The 17,481-nt window shown below is 46.1% G+C and overlaps 1 protein-coding gene across 3 annotated transcripts; it reads left to right on the top strand.

Moving 5' to 3' along the window:
- Positions 1-571: 571 nt before the first annotated feature.
- WNT5A (Wnt family member 5A) lies at positions 572-15,065 on the top strand. 3 transcript variants are annotated; one of them, XM_084530650.1, is made up of 5 exons: positions 572-1,558; positions 4,284-4,417; positions 5,601-5,866; positions 10,718-11,010; positions 12,522-15,065. In XM_084530650.1, exons 1-5 carry the CDS (start codon positions 1,553-1,555, stop codon positions 12,978-12,980), a joined length of 1,158 nt encoding a protein of 385 aa, XP_084386776.1. In that variant the 5' UTR covers positions 572-1,552; the 3' UTR covers positions 12,981-15,065. The 3 variants fall into 3 exon arrangements, with proteins under 3 accessions (XP_084386776.1, XP_084386775.1, XP_084386777.1); XM_084530649.1 differs by lacking the exon at positions 572-1,558 and adding an exon at positions 1,877-2,425; XM_084530651.1 differs by lacking the exon at positions 572-1,558 and adding an exon at positions 3,624-3,890.
- Positions 15,066-17,481: the final 2,416 nt, after the last annotated feature.

The following is a 17,481-nucleotide window of genomic DNA, read 5'->3' as shown; positions in this document are numbered from 1 at the left end:
GAGCCCGCTCCGTCCCCCAGCGTTTGGGGAACGGCACCCGCCTCTCGTGTCTCGGAGCAGGCTATAAACAAGGCTTGTCAAGCGAGCCGCTCGCCAGGAATGCCGGTGCAGCCCCCTCCGGCTCGACCATGTGCGCTGCACATTGCGCGGCGGGGGGAGCCTCCGCGGTGGCCATCAGGCACATCTCCGTCCTGGGGTGGGTGGGTGTGTGGGTGTGTGCGTGCGTGTCTCCCCCCCCCCCGGATAAGCGGCGGGGCGGCCGCAGGGAGTACCGCTGCCGCGGGGAGGCCGGACGGGGACCAGCAGGACCTGGCGGGGCCGGGAGCACCCCCCCCCCGAGCCTCGAAGCGGTCGCAGCAGCCCGTCGCCCCCCGCTCGCCCCGGGCCTGCAGTGGGATCCCACTCGCTGCCATACAGCTTTAAAATCCAGCCCTGGCTGCAATAGGTCGCCTCCGAGCGCATGCGCTCCGCTGGAAGTTTTTCGGCTGCCGTTGGCTCTCCAACTTTTTTTTTTTTTTTTTTAACAGTTTTAAGCAGCGGGGTGGAGGAGAGGAGAGGCCCGGGGGAGTCGGCCCGGCTGCAGCGGGCGGGGAGCAGAGCCGAGGAGGACGGGCCACCCTCGCTGCCCCGCGTCTCTCTCTGCCCGGTGCTGGGGGCTTCTGCCCGCGATGGATTGGGGGAGCCGCAGCTCCTGAAGTCCCGGACTTCCCCCCTCCCCCGGCCCCTACTCGCCTTGCAGGATCAGTTGCCCCCTAAGACAGACACACGCGTGCACAAGGGTCCCCCTCCCCCTTCCTTGGTTGTGCAGAAACTTTTTTTAAGTTGAGCTCTTTTTTTTTTTTTTTTTTACTTTTTTTTTTTTTCCTTTTCCTTCTGTGCGTAAAATGGAGGGAGCCAGCCCGAGGATGGCTCTGCAGCCGCGGACGCCCAGCTCCGCAGCTCCCAACTCTTAAGCAAAGCGAAGGGGGGGCAGCCGGGGGGGGGGAGCCCTGCGCCCGCTCGGCTCCGCTCGTCCCCCCTCGCCCGGTCCGCGCGGGGCCACGCAGGGTGCGCGCCGCCGGGGGCCGGGTGGGAGCTCGGGGAGCCCCGCGGCGGCACCACCTGGGCTGGTGGGACGGATTGTCGCCCGCGGCGCTTTCGCTGCTGCTTGTGAAGATTTTTTATTTGCTTCCGCGCAATCACGCCCACGGGCGCTGTGTGCGTGTGTTGGGTTGGCTTTTTTTTTTTTGGCTTTTATTTTTTTTTCCTCCTTCTTCTGGTGGTGGAAAGCTCTAATTACTGCGATTGCTGATGGACCTTGGAAAGAAGGCTGCACTGGTGCCCCGCTCCGCAGTCGGACACGCTCAGCCTGCGCCGGACAGCCCGGCCGCTCCGCTGCCCCCCGCCAGCTCCGCGGTCCCCGCGCTGCCCCGGCAGCCGCCGCCGCCGTCCGCTGCCTGGGAGGGAGGATACCGCCCGGCTCCTGCGAGCCAGGATTTTACTTTTGCCTCGCCCTTTCCCCCCGTGCTCTGCTTGGATTACTTGGCTGCTCTCTCTCGGTGATCCTGCGGCGATGGAGGTGAGTCCGTGCGGGGCCGAGAGCCCCCGCACCCACGGGGGGCGCGCAGGGCGGGCGGCACCTCCGCGGGGTGCAGGGCTCCGGCCGCGGGGCGCCCCCCCTCCCTCGCGCCCCCCGAGCCGCCGCCGGGAGCTCCCACCTTTGCGCGCTCACCCGTTGCACCCCGCCTGGAAAAAAGCTCCTTGATTCCCCCCCCCCTCCGCTTTTTTTTTTATTTTTTTTTTATTTTTCCTTCTGTTTTCAATTTTCCCCCCGAAGAGAAGCTGCCCGCCGCAAGGACACTTGCTGGGCTGGCTCTGCCCGCCGCGTCCCGGTGCATCTCTCTGGCAGCGGCTCCCAAGGCGAGTTAAAGACATCTTTCCAAACTTCCCAAACTTTCCCGAGGAGGATCGCTATGGAGGAGCTCAACGTCGGCGCTAATGGTGGCCTGTACCTTTAAGGAGAGCTGGCTGGGGGCCAGCGGAGGACCCGGAGTCACCCCCCTTCCTTTCCCCCCTTTTAATTTTATTCTAAATTTCTGGAGATTATCACTCTGCATCTGCAGAGGGTCCCGCCTGGGTCAGAGCGGAGGAGCGAGGCTCCTCGGGTCCCCTCGGCGCTGCGAGGACTCCATGTTGGAAAGCCTGTTGGCTTTTTGTTGTTTGTTTGTTTTTAATTGTCGGTTGGATGCTAAATCGGTTGCGCTCGGAGGGTCACGGAGAGTTCAGCGGGGCCGGGAAACGAGGCTCCCACCCGGGCCGGAGGTGCGCGGTCGGCCCCGGGGAGCCACGGCCGGGAGCCGGGCTGGGAGCCGGGGGCTTCCCCGCGGAGGCGGCCCGCGGTTTACAGCCCCCCGGAGCCGGGGCTCTGGATGCCGCCTTCCCGCAGGTAGTGCTCCCAGAAAACCAGATGCCTTCGCAGGCTTTCCAGACACCCCGTGTAAAACAGGATCACAGGCGAGCCCGCGGCTGCAGGATGTGTAAAAGCCTCCCTTTTCATCTCAGCAAAGAGCAAGGGCTCCGCATGGGGTGCATTAAATACCCAAAACCAATCTCGGCGGCCCTACAAAGTTATAAACGGTGCCTCACGCTCCTGATAGCCAGTACTGCCGGCGAATTCCCCTCCCCAAGTTTGTTTGTTTGTTTGTTTGTTTGTTTTTTCCTTTTTTGTTTTTGACGGCAGCTTGTCAGCCGGAGGGGCCGGGCCCCCGGGCGCAGGTGCCTTCCCCCGCCTGGCCTCGCCGCCTCGGGAGGACGAGGAGGGCGACAGCGGCCCCTCTGCGGGCCGGGAGGTGCCGTCGGAGGGGCAGCAGCCTCCCGGCCCCGACGCCTCCCGGGGCTCCGGCGGTCGAGGCCGCCCCCTGTTGGGAGCGGGGTGCCAGGGCTCCCCTGGGGCTGCCGGGCCGGGGCTGGGGGCTCGGGGCTGCGGCAGGGTCCAAGGGGACACCCGCCTCCCTTAGAAGGGGAGGGCCGAGGCAGCGAGGCTTTGACCCCAACGTCCCGGCCCCGCTGCTCCCCGCAGGCACCGAGCTGGGGGTCTCCGAACCATGGTACTTCTGTGGTGTTAGCTGCAAAGCTCCTGGTTCAAAAACAGCAAAGCAAACCGAGAAAACCCCCAAAGCACCACCACACCTTGGTGCCGCAGCGAGCTCCAGCCACACCTTGCCCAGCCCCGGCTCTCGCACTTCTCCCGGCACCGTCGGGCTCCTGCTGCCGGACCCTGGGCCCTGCCGCGGGGACCGAGGAGCTGGCCCGCCTCCTCCTCTCCCGTCCCGGACTGTGCAGCCCCCTCAGGGGGTGGCCAGGGCCGACGAGGCTTCGCCTAGGGCTACGCGTGCTGCCAGCTGCCCTTCCCCACGCATGTTCGGGCAGGTTCCGTGGCAGCCCCAGTCTTCTCCTCCAGACCCTTCGCAAACAGAAAGAAATTAGAATTAAGAACACCTTGGGTTCGGCATTAAGGGCTTTTTGAGAATGAATAGGGAGCCCCCAAGTGTCGAAATGTCTTTTTTTTTTTTTTTTTTTTTTTTTTTCTCCTCACTTCCAAGGGGAGGGGAAATAAAAAAAAAACCTGAATGGCACTGGTTAGTGAGTTAAAGAGTCCCGTGTGAGGACGCAGGCGGAGATCGCAGGACCTGTCGGGGGAAGCGTTTGGCTCCCTAGCCGGCCTCCTGCTCGCCGTGGGGCCACCGCTTGGGGCTCTTGCGCTCCCCTCCTCCCCCCCCCGGCCAGCGCCGACCCCGACCGGTCCGGGTGCTGCCGTCGGGGCTGTCACCGCGGCTCCAGCGCCGAGCGGGGGCTGCGGGGACCGGCTTCCCCCGTCCCGCTCGGATGCTGACTCCGGAGCGTAATGCCCGGTACTCGGACAGTGGGGGGAGCAGGGACGGGATCCCCGGAACCTCCCGTGGCCCCGTCTCGTCCCGGACAGGGTGCGGGGGGCGGTGGGGCAAGGGCCAGGCGGCGCTGGTCGCCGTGCGGGTCGCCGTGCGGCCGCCCCGGGAAGGCGGTGTCCGGGCTTGGGGGGGCGTGGGTGGGTTCTGCCCGGGGGTGGGGGGCCGGGGGTGGGTTCTGCCCGCTGGAGCGGCAGCCGCGACCTGCCCGCGTCTGGCACCGAAACCGCGGCGGGGAGAAGGGCGGGCGAGTCAGCGTCAAGTTAAAAGGGGCCCGGATACTTCCGTTGTTTAAACTTGAATGCTTGAAAATGGTCTGAGAAGCAATAAACAATCTGATCCTTTTTCTCCCCCCTCTAGAAATCCACTGCAGTATTAATTCAAGGAGGTGCTTTGGGGACAGTTGGCAGTACAATGGCTTCTCAGTACCTCATAGTGGCTCTGGCCGTTTTCTCCTCTTTTACCCAGGTTGTAATAGAAGCCAGCTCTTGGTGGTAAGCATCTTGTATTGACTTGATTTTAAAAGGGGGAGTCAAGTTTTGCTTGATTAAATGTCTATTTACTTCATATGTGCTTTGTTTCTGGGGGAGCAGCACATGAAGGAGTCAGCAGGGGAGTCATGTTTTAGCTGTAATATGTTGTGTAGTAAAATGAATGTGTTCCTGGAGCAAGCAGAATTGTGTAGGATCTCGTGTTGTAAAACTCAGTTTTTAGAATGGTTTTAAGTAGATTCTCTTTGGGTTTGACCATCTTTAAATTTCTAGAATTGCATTCTTTTAAAGGAGTCATTTCAACTCCTGTAGATTAGTTTTGTTTTTTGTTTTTGTTTTTTTTTTTTTTTTAATATATAAAAGAAAATATGGAATTACCACTGAAAACCTCTATTAGATTAAAATTTAGGTTTGAAGTTTTCCAATAAGCTTAACGCTTAAATGCTTATACATATATTTTGTTACCAAAAAAGTACATTTTTGTTTCTGTTTTGCCAAATTATCTGTTTCTCTACAGTGTACGATGTGGGGAGTTCTTGAAATAAGTGTTTCTCTGCTGTTTCAATTGATCCTGTTGAGATTAATGGCCGCTTTCTAACTGAAATATTGCGTGAAAAGTACTTTAAGAATTAAGAAAACAAAGTTGATTTTGTTTATGATGTTTATACTTGCCTCTGTTTTTCTGTGTCATTTGGAAGAAGCTGGAAGCAGTCTATAGCAAGTTTCCAACTTCTAGCATGTTAAAGGTTTCCCTGTTTGTTTACGATAGAACAGATTGAAAATCCAGATCTAAATCTAAAATGTGTGTTAATATAGAGTGGGTATGGGGGGCTTTTTTTGTTTTTGCTCTATGTATTTTCTGGCCTTGCTGTTGTTTGTGGCTTCTGTTATTTTTACTACGTCCATTTGAGCTAGAGAAAGATTGCCTAGTACAAGTCTTCCAAATTTGTGTTGTACTTCAGTCCCTAATGTATGGTGATAACCATATGGATGGGATATAATAACTTCTGTGCTATCTTTAAAATAAGTTTCATATTTTTTTTGTTTTGTTTGTTATTTTTTTCTCCATCTTGATAGCAAAAACAGGAGGTTTAATGCTTATATACAATACAGTTCTGTTTGGGATTTATAGACTTTTTTTTTTTTTCGGTCTTCTCTTTATTAATAGAAATCTTTCTTTATGCAGGTCTTTAGGGATGAACCCTATGAACCCCATGAACCCTGTTCAGATGTCAGAGGTATACATAATAGGAGCCCAGCCACTGTGTAGCCAGCTAGCAGGGCTTTCCCAAGGACAGAAGAAACTCTGCCAGTTGTATCAGGACCACATGCAGTTCATTGGAGAGGGTGCGAAGACCGGTATTAAGGAATGCCAGTATCAGTTCAGACATAGAAGATGGAATTGCAGCACTGTGGACAACAACTCTGTTTTTGGCAGAGTCATGCAGATAGGTAGGAAGCAACATCTTTATGATTAAACTCTTGTCTAAGGATATGTATGGCACATAATGTTCTGCACTTGAAGCTCTTGCCAGGTTCTTACTGCATACTGTATACAATCAAGTGTTTTTAAAAGTTGGCAAAGGAGTTGAATTATTTTTAGCTGGAGGTGATTTCCCACCACTGTCCAGCCATGTCTATTGGAAAACAAAGTAGGAATATACATCTGCATATGGGAATACACTAGAAAGGAAAATGTGTCCCTGGCATCTCCTTTTAGAAAACCTGAGACAAAATAAAGGCAATCTAAGAGAATTAAAAACAGCAGCGTCTTGTAAAATTAAAGATGTCCCTGTCTAGTTCCAAAGTTAGCGGCTGCATAATAAATTGCTCTTGGTCTGGAAGTTAACTGAAAATTGCTGCTCTGTCTGTTAGTGTTTATAGGCAATTCCTTCTTGCTTATTTCCAGGTATGGTAACTTTTTCTATTTCTGAGGAAGCTAGGTTTGTGTTAAAAATAGCATGACAGGGTAATCTCTATGAAATCAGTTCTATCAGGGCAAAACATGTGATTGTCCTTGCAACTTGCATTTGATGTAATCATGTAGCTGGTAGGAGAGACAAATTCCTGTTTAACATCTTATCGCAATTTGGTGGGCACCCAATCCTTTCCCTATCAGGTTGTCTTTGAAATGTGCTTCTCCAGTGTTCACGTGCTGCCTGCTTTTCCTATCATTTAAGGACCTTGTATTTTAAAGTCCTTGGCAAAATTTTAACTAGTGCTACTGAACTGGGTCCATGGTGAAACCTTCCTCTGACTTTCCCAGGTTGGATTGCTGATACTGTGGAAGCAACTGGAAAAGCTTTGTTTCTCTGTGTGACAATTTTGAACTTCTTTGTTAGTGATCAGTGACTGACAAACTCAGCATTGCTTTTTACCTGGAGATGTAAAGAAAAGTTTTTATTTCAGCTTTTTTTTTTTTTTGGCCTGCTTTACAAAGGAGGGTTTTAAAATCAAATCCAAGCTAGGTTTATCAGTAAATGCATGAACTCCAGTAAAACTTGAAGGAATACCATCAATTCATATTTGTTCTCAGTGTTTGTAAAAAGGAGTTTGTTTTTATTTGTCTGACAATCTCCAAATAAAATCTATTGCATAAAAGTATCTAATTGAAACAGCTGGTTTCAGACAAACAATCTTCCTTAGGCTTTTTCCAAGCACAGTATTAACATCCCTCTGTAGAGTTTACTTTTTGCCCTATGTCTACTAGCATATGAAACATAAAAGAAAACTCTTTCTGTAGACCTTTCTATTCTAATAATCTAACAAATGCCAGCAAAATAATCTGTTTGAAATTTGTGCCTTCACCTTTCATCCCTTATTTATTATTCAAGCAAGTGAAAATTAGCTCGAGGGTACTACTGGTATGAAGAAATGTACAGGATCAGGCCCGTGAGTTGTGGTGTCTGTCTCCAGAATAGAAGTTTCTGCCCTCCCCAAGTATGACTGATCTATTTAAAGTTGGTTTCTTTCAAGTTAAATAACTTTGCCGCACCCTTCTCCTGAATATGACTGCGTTAGCTGATGTCTACACAGCAATTTATCATGTAATTAAGCCACTTATTCTAATTGCAGATGGAAGCAAGGTTAATAGCCGTATTAAAGAGTTAAAGTTCCTAAAGAGTGGATTCATTGAGAACGAGAAAGGTGTTGTCGGTACCAGTTGTATTATTCCATGCTGACCTTTCAGTAATGACCAGCTGCTTGTCCTCTGAATGGAAGGAAAAATGAGTACTTTTAGAGCCTGATCCAATTTAACTTCAGCCTGCCTTATGCTGACTTGTTGAAGGCTGTCAGCATTTCCTTACTCTCACCAATGTGAGAAGATTGTAGCCGAGGACTGAATGTGCGTAGTTTGGGAGGATTTTGTCATCCAAGCTAACGCCTTTTGCTGGTAGTGCACAGAAGAGTGCCTAAGCAAAGCACTGACTGACAGCACAGTAATTACTGCAGCACATAAATGGACAGTCTTTCTTCCAGGATTTATCTGGCAAAGTTAGCTAAAGCTGTACAAATAAACCCAGCACTGGGTTTGGAATCTTGCTCTGTGGCTTATTGAACTGCAGAGTTTCAGGGCTTTTGTTCTTTGCTGATGGTTCCCAGGTCAGGCTGTGGTCCTCACTGCCTTCCCTGCCTTGCGCCATCTCCTGGCTCTGTGGCAGGCCCGGAGCTGGCAGCGCTTGGGCTTTCAAACAGCAAAGTGCTAATGTGAAGTAAAATAACTGGATCCTCCCCCAGCAGCTTGCTGGAGTTGGGGTCCAGGCTATTCATGCCTGCTGCCTGATGCTGAATGCTCTTAAAATACAGAACAAAGAACATTTTGTATCTTATGTTCAGGTATAAAAAAAAAAAAAAAAAAAAGTTATGTTATTGCAGAACTATTCATATCAAGTGTAAGGCTCAGCTCCTTGCTCTGTGGGTGGCTTCCTACTTCCTATGGATGTCGAACAGCTCCATTTCTATGTTTTGTATATGGGAGAGAAGGGACTCAAACGTGTTTGGAACGTGTGTTTCCTTGCCATGGCTACAATGGAGGGAAATGCTGGGCTGTGGGAAAAGACAGATCAGACAGTGAAGGAAAGCACAGTTGTGCCTAAAGACTTTACATTTTTAATTATTTATTTATTTTTGAGTGACTTGTCCATGTGGAACCATCACCCTTCATTCATTGCTGGGGTCGATGACTTCAGGCAGTGATGACTTGCAGCCTGTGGGGGCTTGATGTCTGCTTCAGCACTTAATGTTATTTTATAATTTGCTTAAATGCTCACGGAAGGACCTCGCGGGGCAACTCTCTTTTCTGTACCCCAGCATTTTCTTCTCTGTCCCACTAAGAAGAAGTTCTTTAAAATACACTCTGAGATAATAATTCATATTAATAATACTAAAAAAAAAAAAAAAGTTAGCTTTATGGGTTTAAATCCTGCAATAAACAGCATAGTTAACCATGTGAAAGCACAAGCTAACTAAACATGAAAAAGAATAAAATGGAATGGCAGAGGCGAGTCCTGTGGTCCGAAGCAGACCACGTTTCTTTCCTCTAAATCTAGTGGAAATTTTGCTTAAGGAATTAATCCAGAAATGTGTGTTACAGAACAAACGGGAACATTCAAATCTGTATGAGGTTCCCTCCGCTATAGTTTGCTTTAAATACAAGGCATAAGTCAACGCATAAAGCCAAGTCTTTTTAACCGAAAAGGCTGCTTGTGTAACCCTTTATATCCGTAACTCTTGTACGTACTTCCTCAAGCAGGTGTCAGGGAGAATGGAGCATTGTAAGCAGGGGGCAAAGTGCTTCTCATCTTCCTTAAATGTGATCTTTCCCAACATGAGACTTCTGATTTTTCCCATTTAAAACCAGCATCTATTACTAGAATTAATCCAGTGGATGACAGCTGTTATATTAACAAAGCTGCTCCGAGTGTAGTGTCATCCTGATGTTAAATATGGACCGGACTGTGAATTATTTATGTTCCAAAAGTGCTCAAAACCTCCTATTAGATTTGGCCTGTTATGGTAGGCCTTGCACAAACAGCTTCTGCCTCAAAATATCGTTGCCTAAATACACAGGATATGTCCAAAATGCGGCCTCTTAGAGCCCTAATTTTACGAAGGCCCATGCTGTTCCCTGAGAAACTTGTAAAATCAAGATTGGAAATTAGCTCGATCTATTGATGAGAGTAAGGATTAGGAATAGAATTTAACTCATATAAATTGAAAATAACAAGATTATAGTTAGTCTATTCTTAGTCATTCTGGGAATCTTTATTGGAAAAGATCCAGTGGGATGCTGTATCTTAAGATGAAAATCAAACTGCAAGTGGGGTCTCTGGTACAAGTTTTGCAGGGTGTTGTTTTTTGTTGTTGTTTATTTGTTATTTTGGTTTGTTTCTGAAAGCCCTTCTACTTTCATTCAAAACTTGTGGCATTCTTGGAAAAGAGGGAAATTCAGGCTCTATGTAAGGGTGTTTTTAGATACCATCGAGAGGGTGCTACTTAACCAAGTCTAGCATTGTTGTGATTGTAACTTTTTCTTCCTCAGATTTGAAACTTGGGGTTTTAAAGGCATTTAAGGGCACCAGATACAGAATAAAACTTTCAAGGCCTGCTTGTGCCATGGGTTTTTTCTTCTCTGTAATTGGTAGAAACAATTGTCCATAGATTCACCTACCTGCCACATCGACAGGAGCTGGAGTGCTGGGCACTGAGCAGCTTATGTTGTTTGTTAGGTTCGTTAGCCTCCTAGAGAAGTGGCTTGTCTGCGGAGTGAGAAGTAACATGTAATTCTGCTGTGCATTTCTTTTGATATCAGGTGGCTTTGTAAAATGCTATAACTTTACATAAATTGGAGCAAGGGGGAGAGGTGCATAAATCATCTTTGAGAAGTAGTAATTTAAGAACCAGACCTTTTAAAAGTTGTGTTTACCATCTCTCTTTTCTGAAGGGCAGTGAGCCTGCTTCCCTCCTCCCCGCCCCAGCAGGCAGGGCTGCTATGGCCCGGCTGGTGGCCTGTTTGGGGCCACTGCCCTGCCACATCCCTCCTCCCAGCTCCATGCCTTTCCCAGTACCAATGAGATGCAACTGCTCTTCATAAATACCTCATGTGCTCCTGTGGGATTGAGGGTGGGGTTCATTTGGTGGGGTTGTTTTTGGAGTAGAGATTTTTGGAGGAGCACTGTTCAGGGTTACTCTGCCCTTCAGTAGGAGAATGAGTTTTGGAGGCTCTTGGAGGGCTCGGTCCCCTGGGTGGGCTGGGGTGGTGAATGAAGGTCCTCCCGTAATACTGTTCATCTTTCTGTGCAGGCAGCCGGGAGACAGCGTTCACCTACGCGGTGAGCGCGGCTGGGGTGGTCAATGCCATGAGCCGCGCCTGCAGGGAGGGTGAGCTCTCCTCCTGTGGCTGCAGCCGGGCTGCGCGGCCCAAGGACCTGCCTCGGGACTGGCTGTGGGGTGGCTGTGGGGACAACATCGAGTATGGATACCGCTTCGCCAAGGAGTTCGTTGATGCCCGGGAGCGGGAGAGAGTTTACCAGAGAGGATCCTACGAGAGTGCCCGGATCATGATGAACCTGCACAACAACGAGGCTGGGAGGAGAGTAAGTCCCTCTGCCCCCACACATCCCTCCCTTTGGGGAAAGCCTGGGAGGTCATCTGCCACCAAGCTTGTCTCTGTTTTGATAGGCAAGACAACAAAATAGAAAACACAGGTATAGGTGGGTGAAGAGTGTATGGATTTGTGTTGCTCTTGGTTGCCTTTCCCATGGAAGGACCGGGACTGGAGTGGGTTGTGTTTTCCTCCATGCTAGTTCAGTAGAAGTGCCTAGCACACTGCACATTTTCTGTACAATTTTATTAGTTTGTGTTTCCAGCTGGCACCGTGTGTGCTAGAGGGAAGAGAGATACACTGAGCTTCACTGTCTGGAATAGTGCTGTAGGATTGTTCCCACTTTTTTTTTTTTTTCTTTTTTTTCCTGCTTTAAGAGGATGCAAAAAGCTCCTCCATATTATTAGAAAACATCATCTTCTATAGTTAAACATGTCTTTATGGTTTCTTTAATCTGAAGAATGCCTTAAATGAAGGGGTGTAAACTTTTATTTTTTTTAGTAGTCTGAATATGAAGAGCCAAAATCATTATTTTGCTAGAGCTTGACATGCCAGAAATAGTCGGCTGGACACTTTACACTTGTGTTTTAAGGTGAAGAAGGATGAAAGATAATTGAAGATTAATAGTATTTAAATGTGAAAGGAGGATGTCTGAAAGCAGTGGACAGGCCAATTTACCATTAGTGAGAAGAAAAACGACACTTTCACGGTTGCTTATGGAGACTAGCAGCTTTTTCCTTCCTCAGCCTCATCTTTGCAGTGCCATTTGGCAGTGCTGAGACTTTCTGTAACTGCTGGGTGGAAGTTGTCTACAGTATCATCTAATGTGTCAGATCCAAGGATTTTTGGGGCACTGTCAATACTGATTCTCATTTCTATTTGTACAGGGCAAATGAGTGATATTTCCCTGCCAAAGCTTAGTAAAGAGGATATTGCTGTGTTGCTCTGTCTTCCACCCATAGGTGTTTGGGGTTTTCTTCTTGGATGAAGTCTCTGTTGCAGAGCAGTATTTGGGGTAGGAGGAGAATACTGAGCCAAGAGTAGACAATCAGCTGCAGCTGAGCCAGGAACAAGAGGAACCTTAATTCTTTCCCTAATTGAAGCCTCAAGCTGAGATCAATAGAGAGAGTAATTCAGATAGGAAAATAAAGGGATGTTTTACATTTCTCAATGAAACAGCAAAATCTTTGCTGGCATCAGAGCAAATTCCTAAAATTTGAATGCAGCATGACTGATGCTTCTGTCTGGTCTGTGTGTGTGCTGCTATGGCTGTTTGTGCGGTGGGGAGAGGCTGGCAAAATCTCTCCCCTCTCCCTTGCCCCCTCGTCTGGGTTAACAAGGGTGCGTGGGGTGAGCTTGCGCTCTGCCCTCCTGCTGTATTGCAGGAGGGAGGAGGATGCTAGGAGAAGGGGGAAGGGGACAGAGAAATGAGGGGTATAAATGCTGTCACAGTTATGCTAATCTTTCACCATCTTTTCTCCTTTCTCGCCCTGCCTTTTCCAGACTGTGTACAACCTGGCTGACGTGGCCTGTAAATGCCATGGTGTCTCAGGCTCCTGTAGCCTGAAGACCTGTTGGCTGCAGCTTGCCGATTTCCGCAAGGTAGGCGATGCCCTGAAGGAGAAATACGATAGTGCTGCTGCCATGAAACTCAACAGCCGGGGCAAGCTAGTGCAGGTGAACAGCCGCTTCAACGCACCCACTATTCATGACCTTGTCTATATCGATCCCAGCCCTGACTACTGTGTGCGCAACGAGAGCACCGGGTCCCTGGGTACCCAGGGCCGCCTTTGCAATAAGACCTCGGAGGGCATGGATGGCTGTGAACTCATGTGCTGCGGCCGGGGGTACGACCAGTTCAAGACGGTACAGCGAGAGCGCTGCCATTGCAAGTTCCACTGGTGCTGCTACGTTAAATGCAAGTTATGCACAGAGATTGTGGACCAGTTTGTGTGCAAATAGGAGACGGATGAGGTAGGAGGAACTGTGGCCACCTGCCCACAAGGGGTGCAGGCCCCTCTCACCTTCCAGAGGACTATCTCCACTTTATTTATAGAGTCCCACGAGTTGTTGTCTTCTTTTAAGGAAAAGAAAAAAAAGAAAAGAAAAAAAAAAAAGGGCAGGGGGAAGGAAAAATTAAAAAAAAAAAAAAAAAAAAAAAAAAAAAGAAATGCAAAGGTTGCAAAGAGTGCCTGGAACCCTCTCTGTGTCCATCCCAGAACTGTGTGTGGCTTATGTTTTTGGCAATAAGGCAATAATGGGGGAGAACCTGAGGATATTTATTTTACAAAGTGAAGCAAAAAAGTTGACTTTTCTTTAAAATTATAGAGTAGTTTGAGGGGAAAATCCAACATATCCCAATTTAGTCCCATGGGATATAATACATGTGCAGTAGGCAGAGCAACCATGTAATGTGCTTGGGATGTTAGAACAATCCTAATGGATGTGAGGAACATACAGACCTGTCCATTCAGACACTAGTAGTTATCAAAAATAGGGTATATAGAGCTGTTCAGTACAATCAGGGCTCTGTAAATAAGGAGTGGTATATTTATCATGAAGTGCAGTCAGTTGCATATCTGAATGTGCCCACTTAAGTATGTGATGTCATTGGAGGGTAAAGAGCAAAGGATCATAAAGGCTTCAACTGCGCTATTCTTGACTCACTGAATTTGGCTCCAGAACCTACTGAGACCAAAAATCCAAAAAGACACAAAAAGTCTGCCTTGATGAATAGCATAAATACTCCACAAGGGAGAACTTGACCTTATTAGCTAATTCTGGCATTCGAGTATCTCATCTCACAGAGCAGTGTATCGAGAGCCAACAAGGTGCCGGTTGTGTGGGGCACCGCAGCCTGGTGGGAGGGTGGCTGTGTGCTTGCAGGCAGTGGAAGATGCAAGCTTGCAAAGTTGCAGTCTCCTAGCCTGGAAAGCCCTTTGAAAACAGAATTCCCCAAATTTGAAAATGCCTAAAAAATGGTGTAATAGCCATCTATCTTTCGAAACACAGCTTGACAAATAACTTCTCTAATTTTATGAGAGAAAATAAATCATTAGATATCCACTCTTGGAATGATTGATTTTTACTATTTTTTTGCAGATTTTGGGAACGCTTTCACTTAAAGAGACAATAGTTTCATACTGTAATAACATTAACCGGCTATTATAGTTCAATGAAATGTTGCAACAATACCAAATTTATCATCCTATGTCTTTAATACACATGCTTTAGATAATATATTGCAGATATATACTACAACTGTTCAGACTATACACGAGCAGTTACATATATATGGGAAAACTGGTCTGCTGGTGTCTGATATTTCAAAGCTTTTTGTACATATATATTTTAATGATTTAAGAAATAATAAAACTTCTAAATTACAGGGGCAGTTCATCCCCCATTTTCTTTTCCAGATCTCTTCAGGCTTGTCAATGAATCTTTTTTTTTTTTTTTTTAATTATTATTATTTTTAAGAACCTTTATAATTTGAAAAATTTAAGGATTATCATGAAGAATCACAGAAGTAAGCCTTTTCCCAGCTACAGGACTTTCTTGGGCTGTTGTTAGAGGCAGCACCTCGCACTTGCATTAATATTGGTCTGGAGATACTTCTATTCCACTTACACTGTAGGGGCATCATTAGTTACTGAAAGGAGACAAAACTCCAAAATGTGCTGCATTTTGTCCTTGGTTTTTAGTTTTTGAAATGGGAATTATTTGTTGAACAATATGTATTTACACATGATTTCCTTATTGGTTCAGAGGCCTCCTTCCAGCTCAGTTCCATCCAACAAGTTCAAGAAATTGGTATTGCAAATACCAAGTAAGGAAAATCTTTCACTTTAGCCTAGTTGTACTAAAGCCTTAACTCTTCACAAGCCTATAAGCTCTATCATTAAGTTCATCTTGATCATTTATCAGTTTCTTAAATGGCGCTTTATTGCTCTTAATTTATTGTACAAGGACATATTTACCCCTCATCTTCAGATGTTTGCAAAGAATATCTTTAAAGTAAGATAAATAAAGCACTAATTCATTGAATATGTCACTTTTGGTTTTTATTATATGAAAACCATGATCATTTTTTTCATTTACTGAATTACCTCTCTCTTGTTCCTTTTTAGTGACTTTTATCTGAGCAGAACTGAATCTCATGATCCTAGCTATTAAAACACTATTTAATGTAAAATATTTTACTTGTCATTCAGATATGTAAATCTTCTATGTCCTTTCCTCTGTTCTGTACATTTAATGTACATATTTCTGTCTTGCGTGATTTGTATATTTCACTGGTATTTTTTTTTAAAGAAAGGATTATGCCATAATGGAAGATAGACTATAAAATAAAACATTGGTTGTATATTGGGAAGTGGTTTTAATTATCTTTCAGAGAAGGATTTGTTAAAACAATGAAGAGAGTTGATTTTTAAATTTACTACATGGTAAAACAGGGAAGTGATTGCCAAACATACAAAGTACATCTCAAAAATTTATTTCTGTATTAAGAAGGAATACAGATGTAAATACTTTTTAAGTAGAGGGGAAGAAAAAAAAAAACACAACAACAACAAGAAAAAAAATCCCAGCCCAAATCCATGTGAATGTGAACTAGAAAGCATTTTAGGAATGGGTTAAGGGATTTGTTGGCAGTTGGTGGGGACTGGGGTTAATGCTGCTTGTGTGTAAATGGCTTCCAGGGCTTGCTGTAGCAACTCTGGGGCATCATGACCTGATGCTGCAGACACCTTCTTCACGTAATCCCGGTGGTGGCAGCAGGATCCTCCTGTGGTTTCCAAGACGAATATTTCAGGACTGGGTTTTGTCTGGTTTGGGCTGTGTGTGTGGTTCCTGGGGGTGAGGTTCCCCCAGCCTGATGCACAGAGGCTGACAGAGGGGAAGCTCACTTGTTTGTCCTCAGACTTCTTGCTCAGAAATGGAGTATGTGGGCAAGTCTCTAAAAAATTCAAAGTATTGGTAGCAAGGAAGTAAAACAAAACTAAAATTAATATTAAAAACCAAGCCTTCTGTTCTGAGATTGACTTTTTCTATGAAGTGATTTCCTAAATAAATCTGTATTTATTTATTCTTTCTGCTGTAGAGAGCATCTTGAATTAGTGGCCTTTTCTACCACTTTTCTGCTGCTTTTCTTCATTTTCTCTATCTCTTTTTCCTTTTCCTCTTTTCCTTTTTTTTTTTTTTTTTTTTTTTTTTTTTTTTTTTTTTCCTCTAACCTTCTAACATATCGAAGCTCCTTCTGGCTGCCAAGAATGTATTATCCCACAAACCAGTAGACCAACATCGTGTGTTTAAAATAGCTATTCTGGGCAAATGCAACATTCTGTGGTCCTATTACTGACATCTGGTTCAGTTTTCCATCACTTGTATATTGACCAGTATTCCTTATTGCAAAAACACAGCCCCTATTTAGGAAAGTCAGCATTTTTTTTGGACTGGATTGTACATGTATTCAAGCTCTTCCCAATAACAGAAAAGTTACCAAAAATTTCTTTATTGGCAGCAGTAAATATCTGTATGCAAAATAGTCACTATGGGCTCAGATACAAGAAAATTGTTTTTAATTTGCAGCAAAGTTAATCTGTTTAATTTTGTTACACATGCTGTTACCCCTGGTTTTGAATCTTGTATTTTTAGTGATCTTCTCAAACCTTTGTGTCCAGTTATGGATTTGCCAATACCAATACTCACCCTGTCTTTGCAAAATGTTGAAGCCACAGCTGTTAGCAGGAAGAAAACCAGGGACAGGGAGTGAACATGAAGAAGTGAACGGCAGCCTCAAGTCAGGCACCACACGCAGAAAAGAGCACCAAACCCCTTCCTTTTCTTAAGGACATGTTTCATGACCTGACAAAGACGATACAGAACTTGTAGAAATTGGTACTGAAGCTGGCAGAAAGACTGCTTTCCTTTTGGGTAAGGATTCTTGAGAAATAATTTCTAACCCCCTAAGATGTTCTTTGTAAAAGAGTGCTTTTGCTGAATCAGGAAGGGCACTTTTTTTTTTTTTTTTTTTTTTTTTCCTCCTTCTGAACTATTTTCTAGAGGAAACTGTAAGAAGAAAGGGGAAAAATAAAAGTTTGGAAGGCAGTCCAGATCTGCTCTTTCATTATTCAAACTGTGTTTAAGATCCAGAGGAGGGGAGGGGAGGAAAAACATTAAAACATTCTCTCCTACTAAAGGCTCATGTGTATCTGTTGATGTTGCAGTGGGAGAAACTAACCATGGAGCAGTGCAGTGAAGGGTTTGTACGTGGAACTTTGTTTTTTTAAAAGGTGTGATTATAAAAATCAGTCTCTTATTTGCTGCTATTATATGAAGTTGCGTGTGTGCATTTGTATATACTCTGCTGGTACTTTCCAATTGTGTTGGCCAAATTCTGCTTTTAGTTATGGTTAGGCATCTCTCCTGACTTTGGTGGTGTCATATGAGCCTGACATTT

This window comes from Aythya ferina, assembly GCF_964211825.1.
Source record: "Aythya ferina genome assembly, chromosome: 10".
Classification (NCBI taxonomy): Eukaryota; Metazoa; Chordata; class Aves; order Anseriformes; family Anatidae; genus Aythya; species Aythya ferina.
The sequence above is the reverse complement of the archived record's forward strand: the minus strand, read 5'-3'. Positions and strand labels throughout refer to the sequence as shown.

What these genes read in the sequence shown, in the direction of transcription:
- WNT5A (XM_084530649.1), top strand. Translation starts at nt 2,225, where the DNA reads ATGCTAAATCGGTTGCGCTCGGAGGGTCACGGAGAGTTCAGCGGGGCC. An exon ending in ATAGAAGCCAGCTCTTGGTG is followed by an intron (nt 4,418 to 5,600) that starts GTAAGCATCTTG and finishes TTCTTTATGCAG; the next exon opens with GTCTTTAGGGATGAACCCTA. An exon ending in TGGCAGAGTCATGCAGATAG is followed by an intron (nt 5,867 to 10,717) that starts GTAGGAAGCAAC and finishes CTTTCTGTGCAG; the next exon opens with GCAGCCGGGAGACAGCGTTC.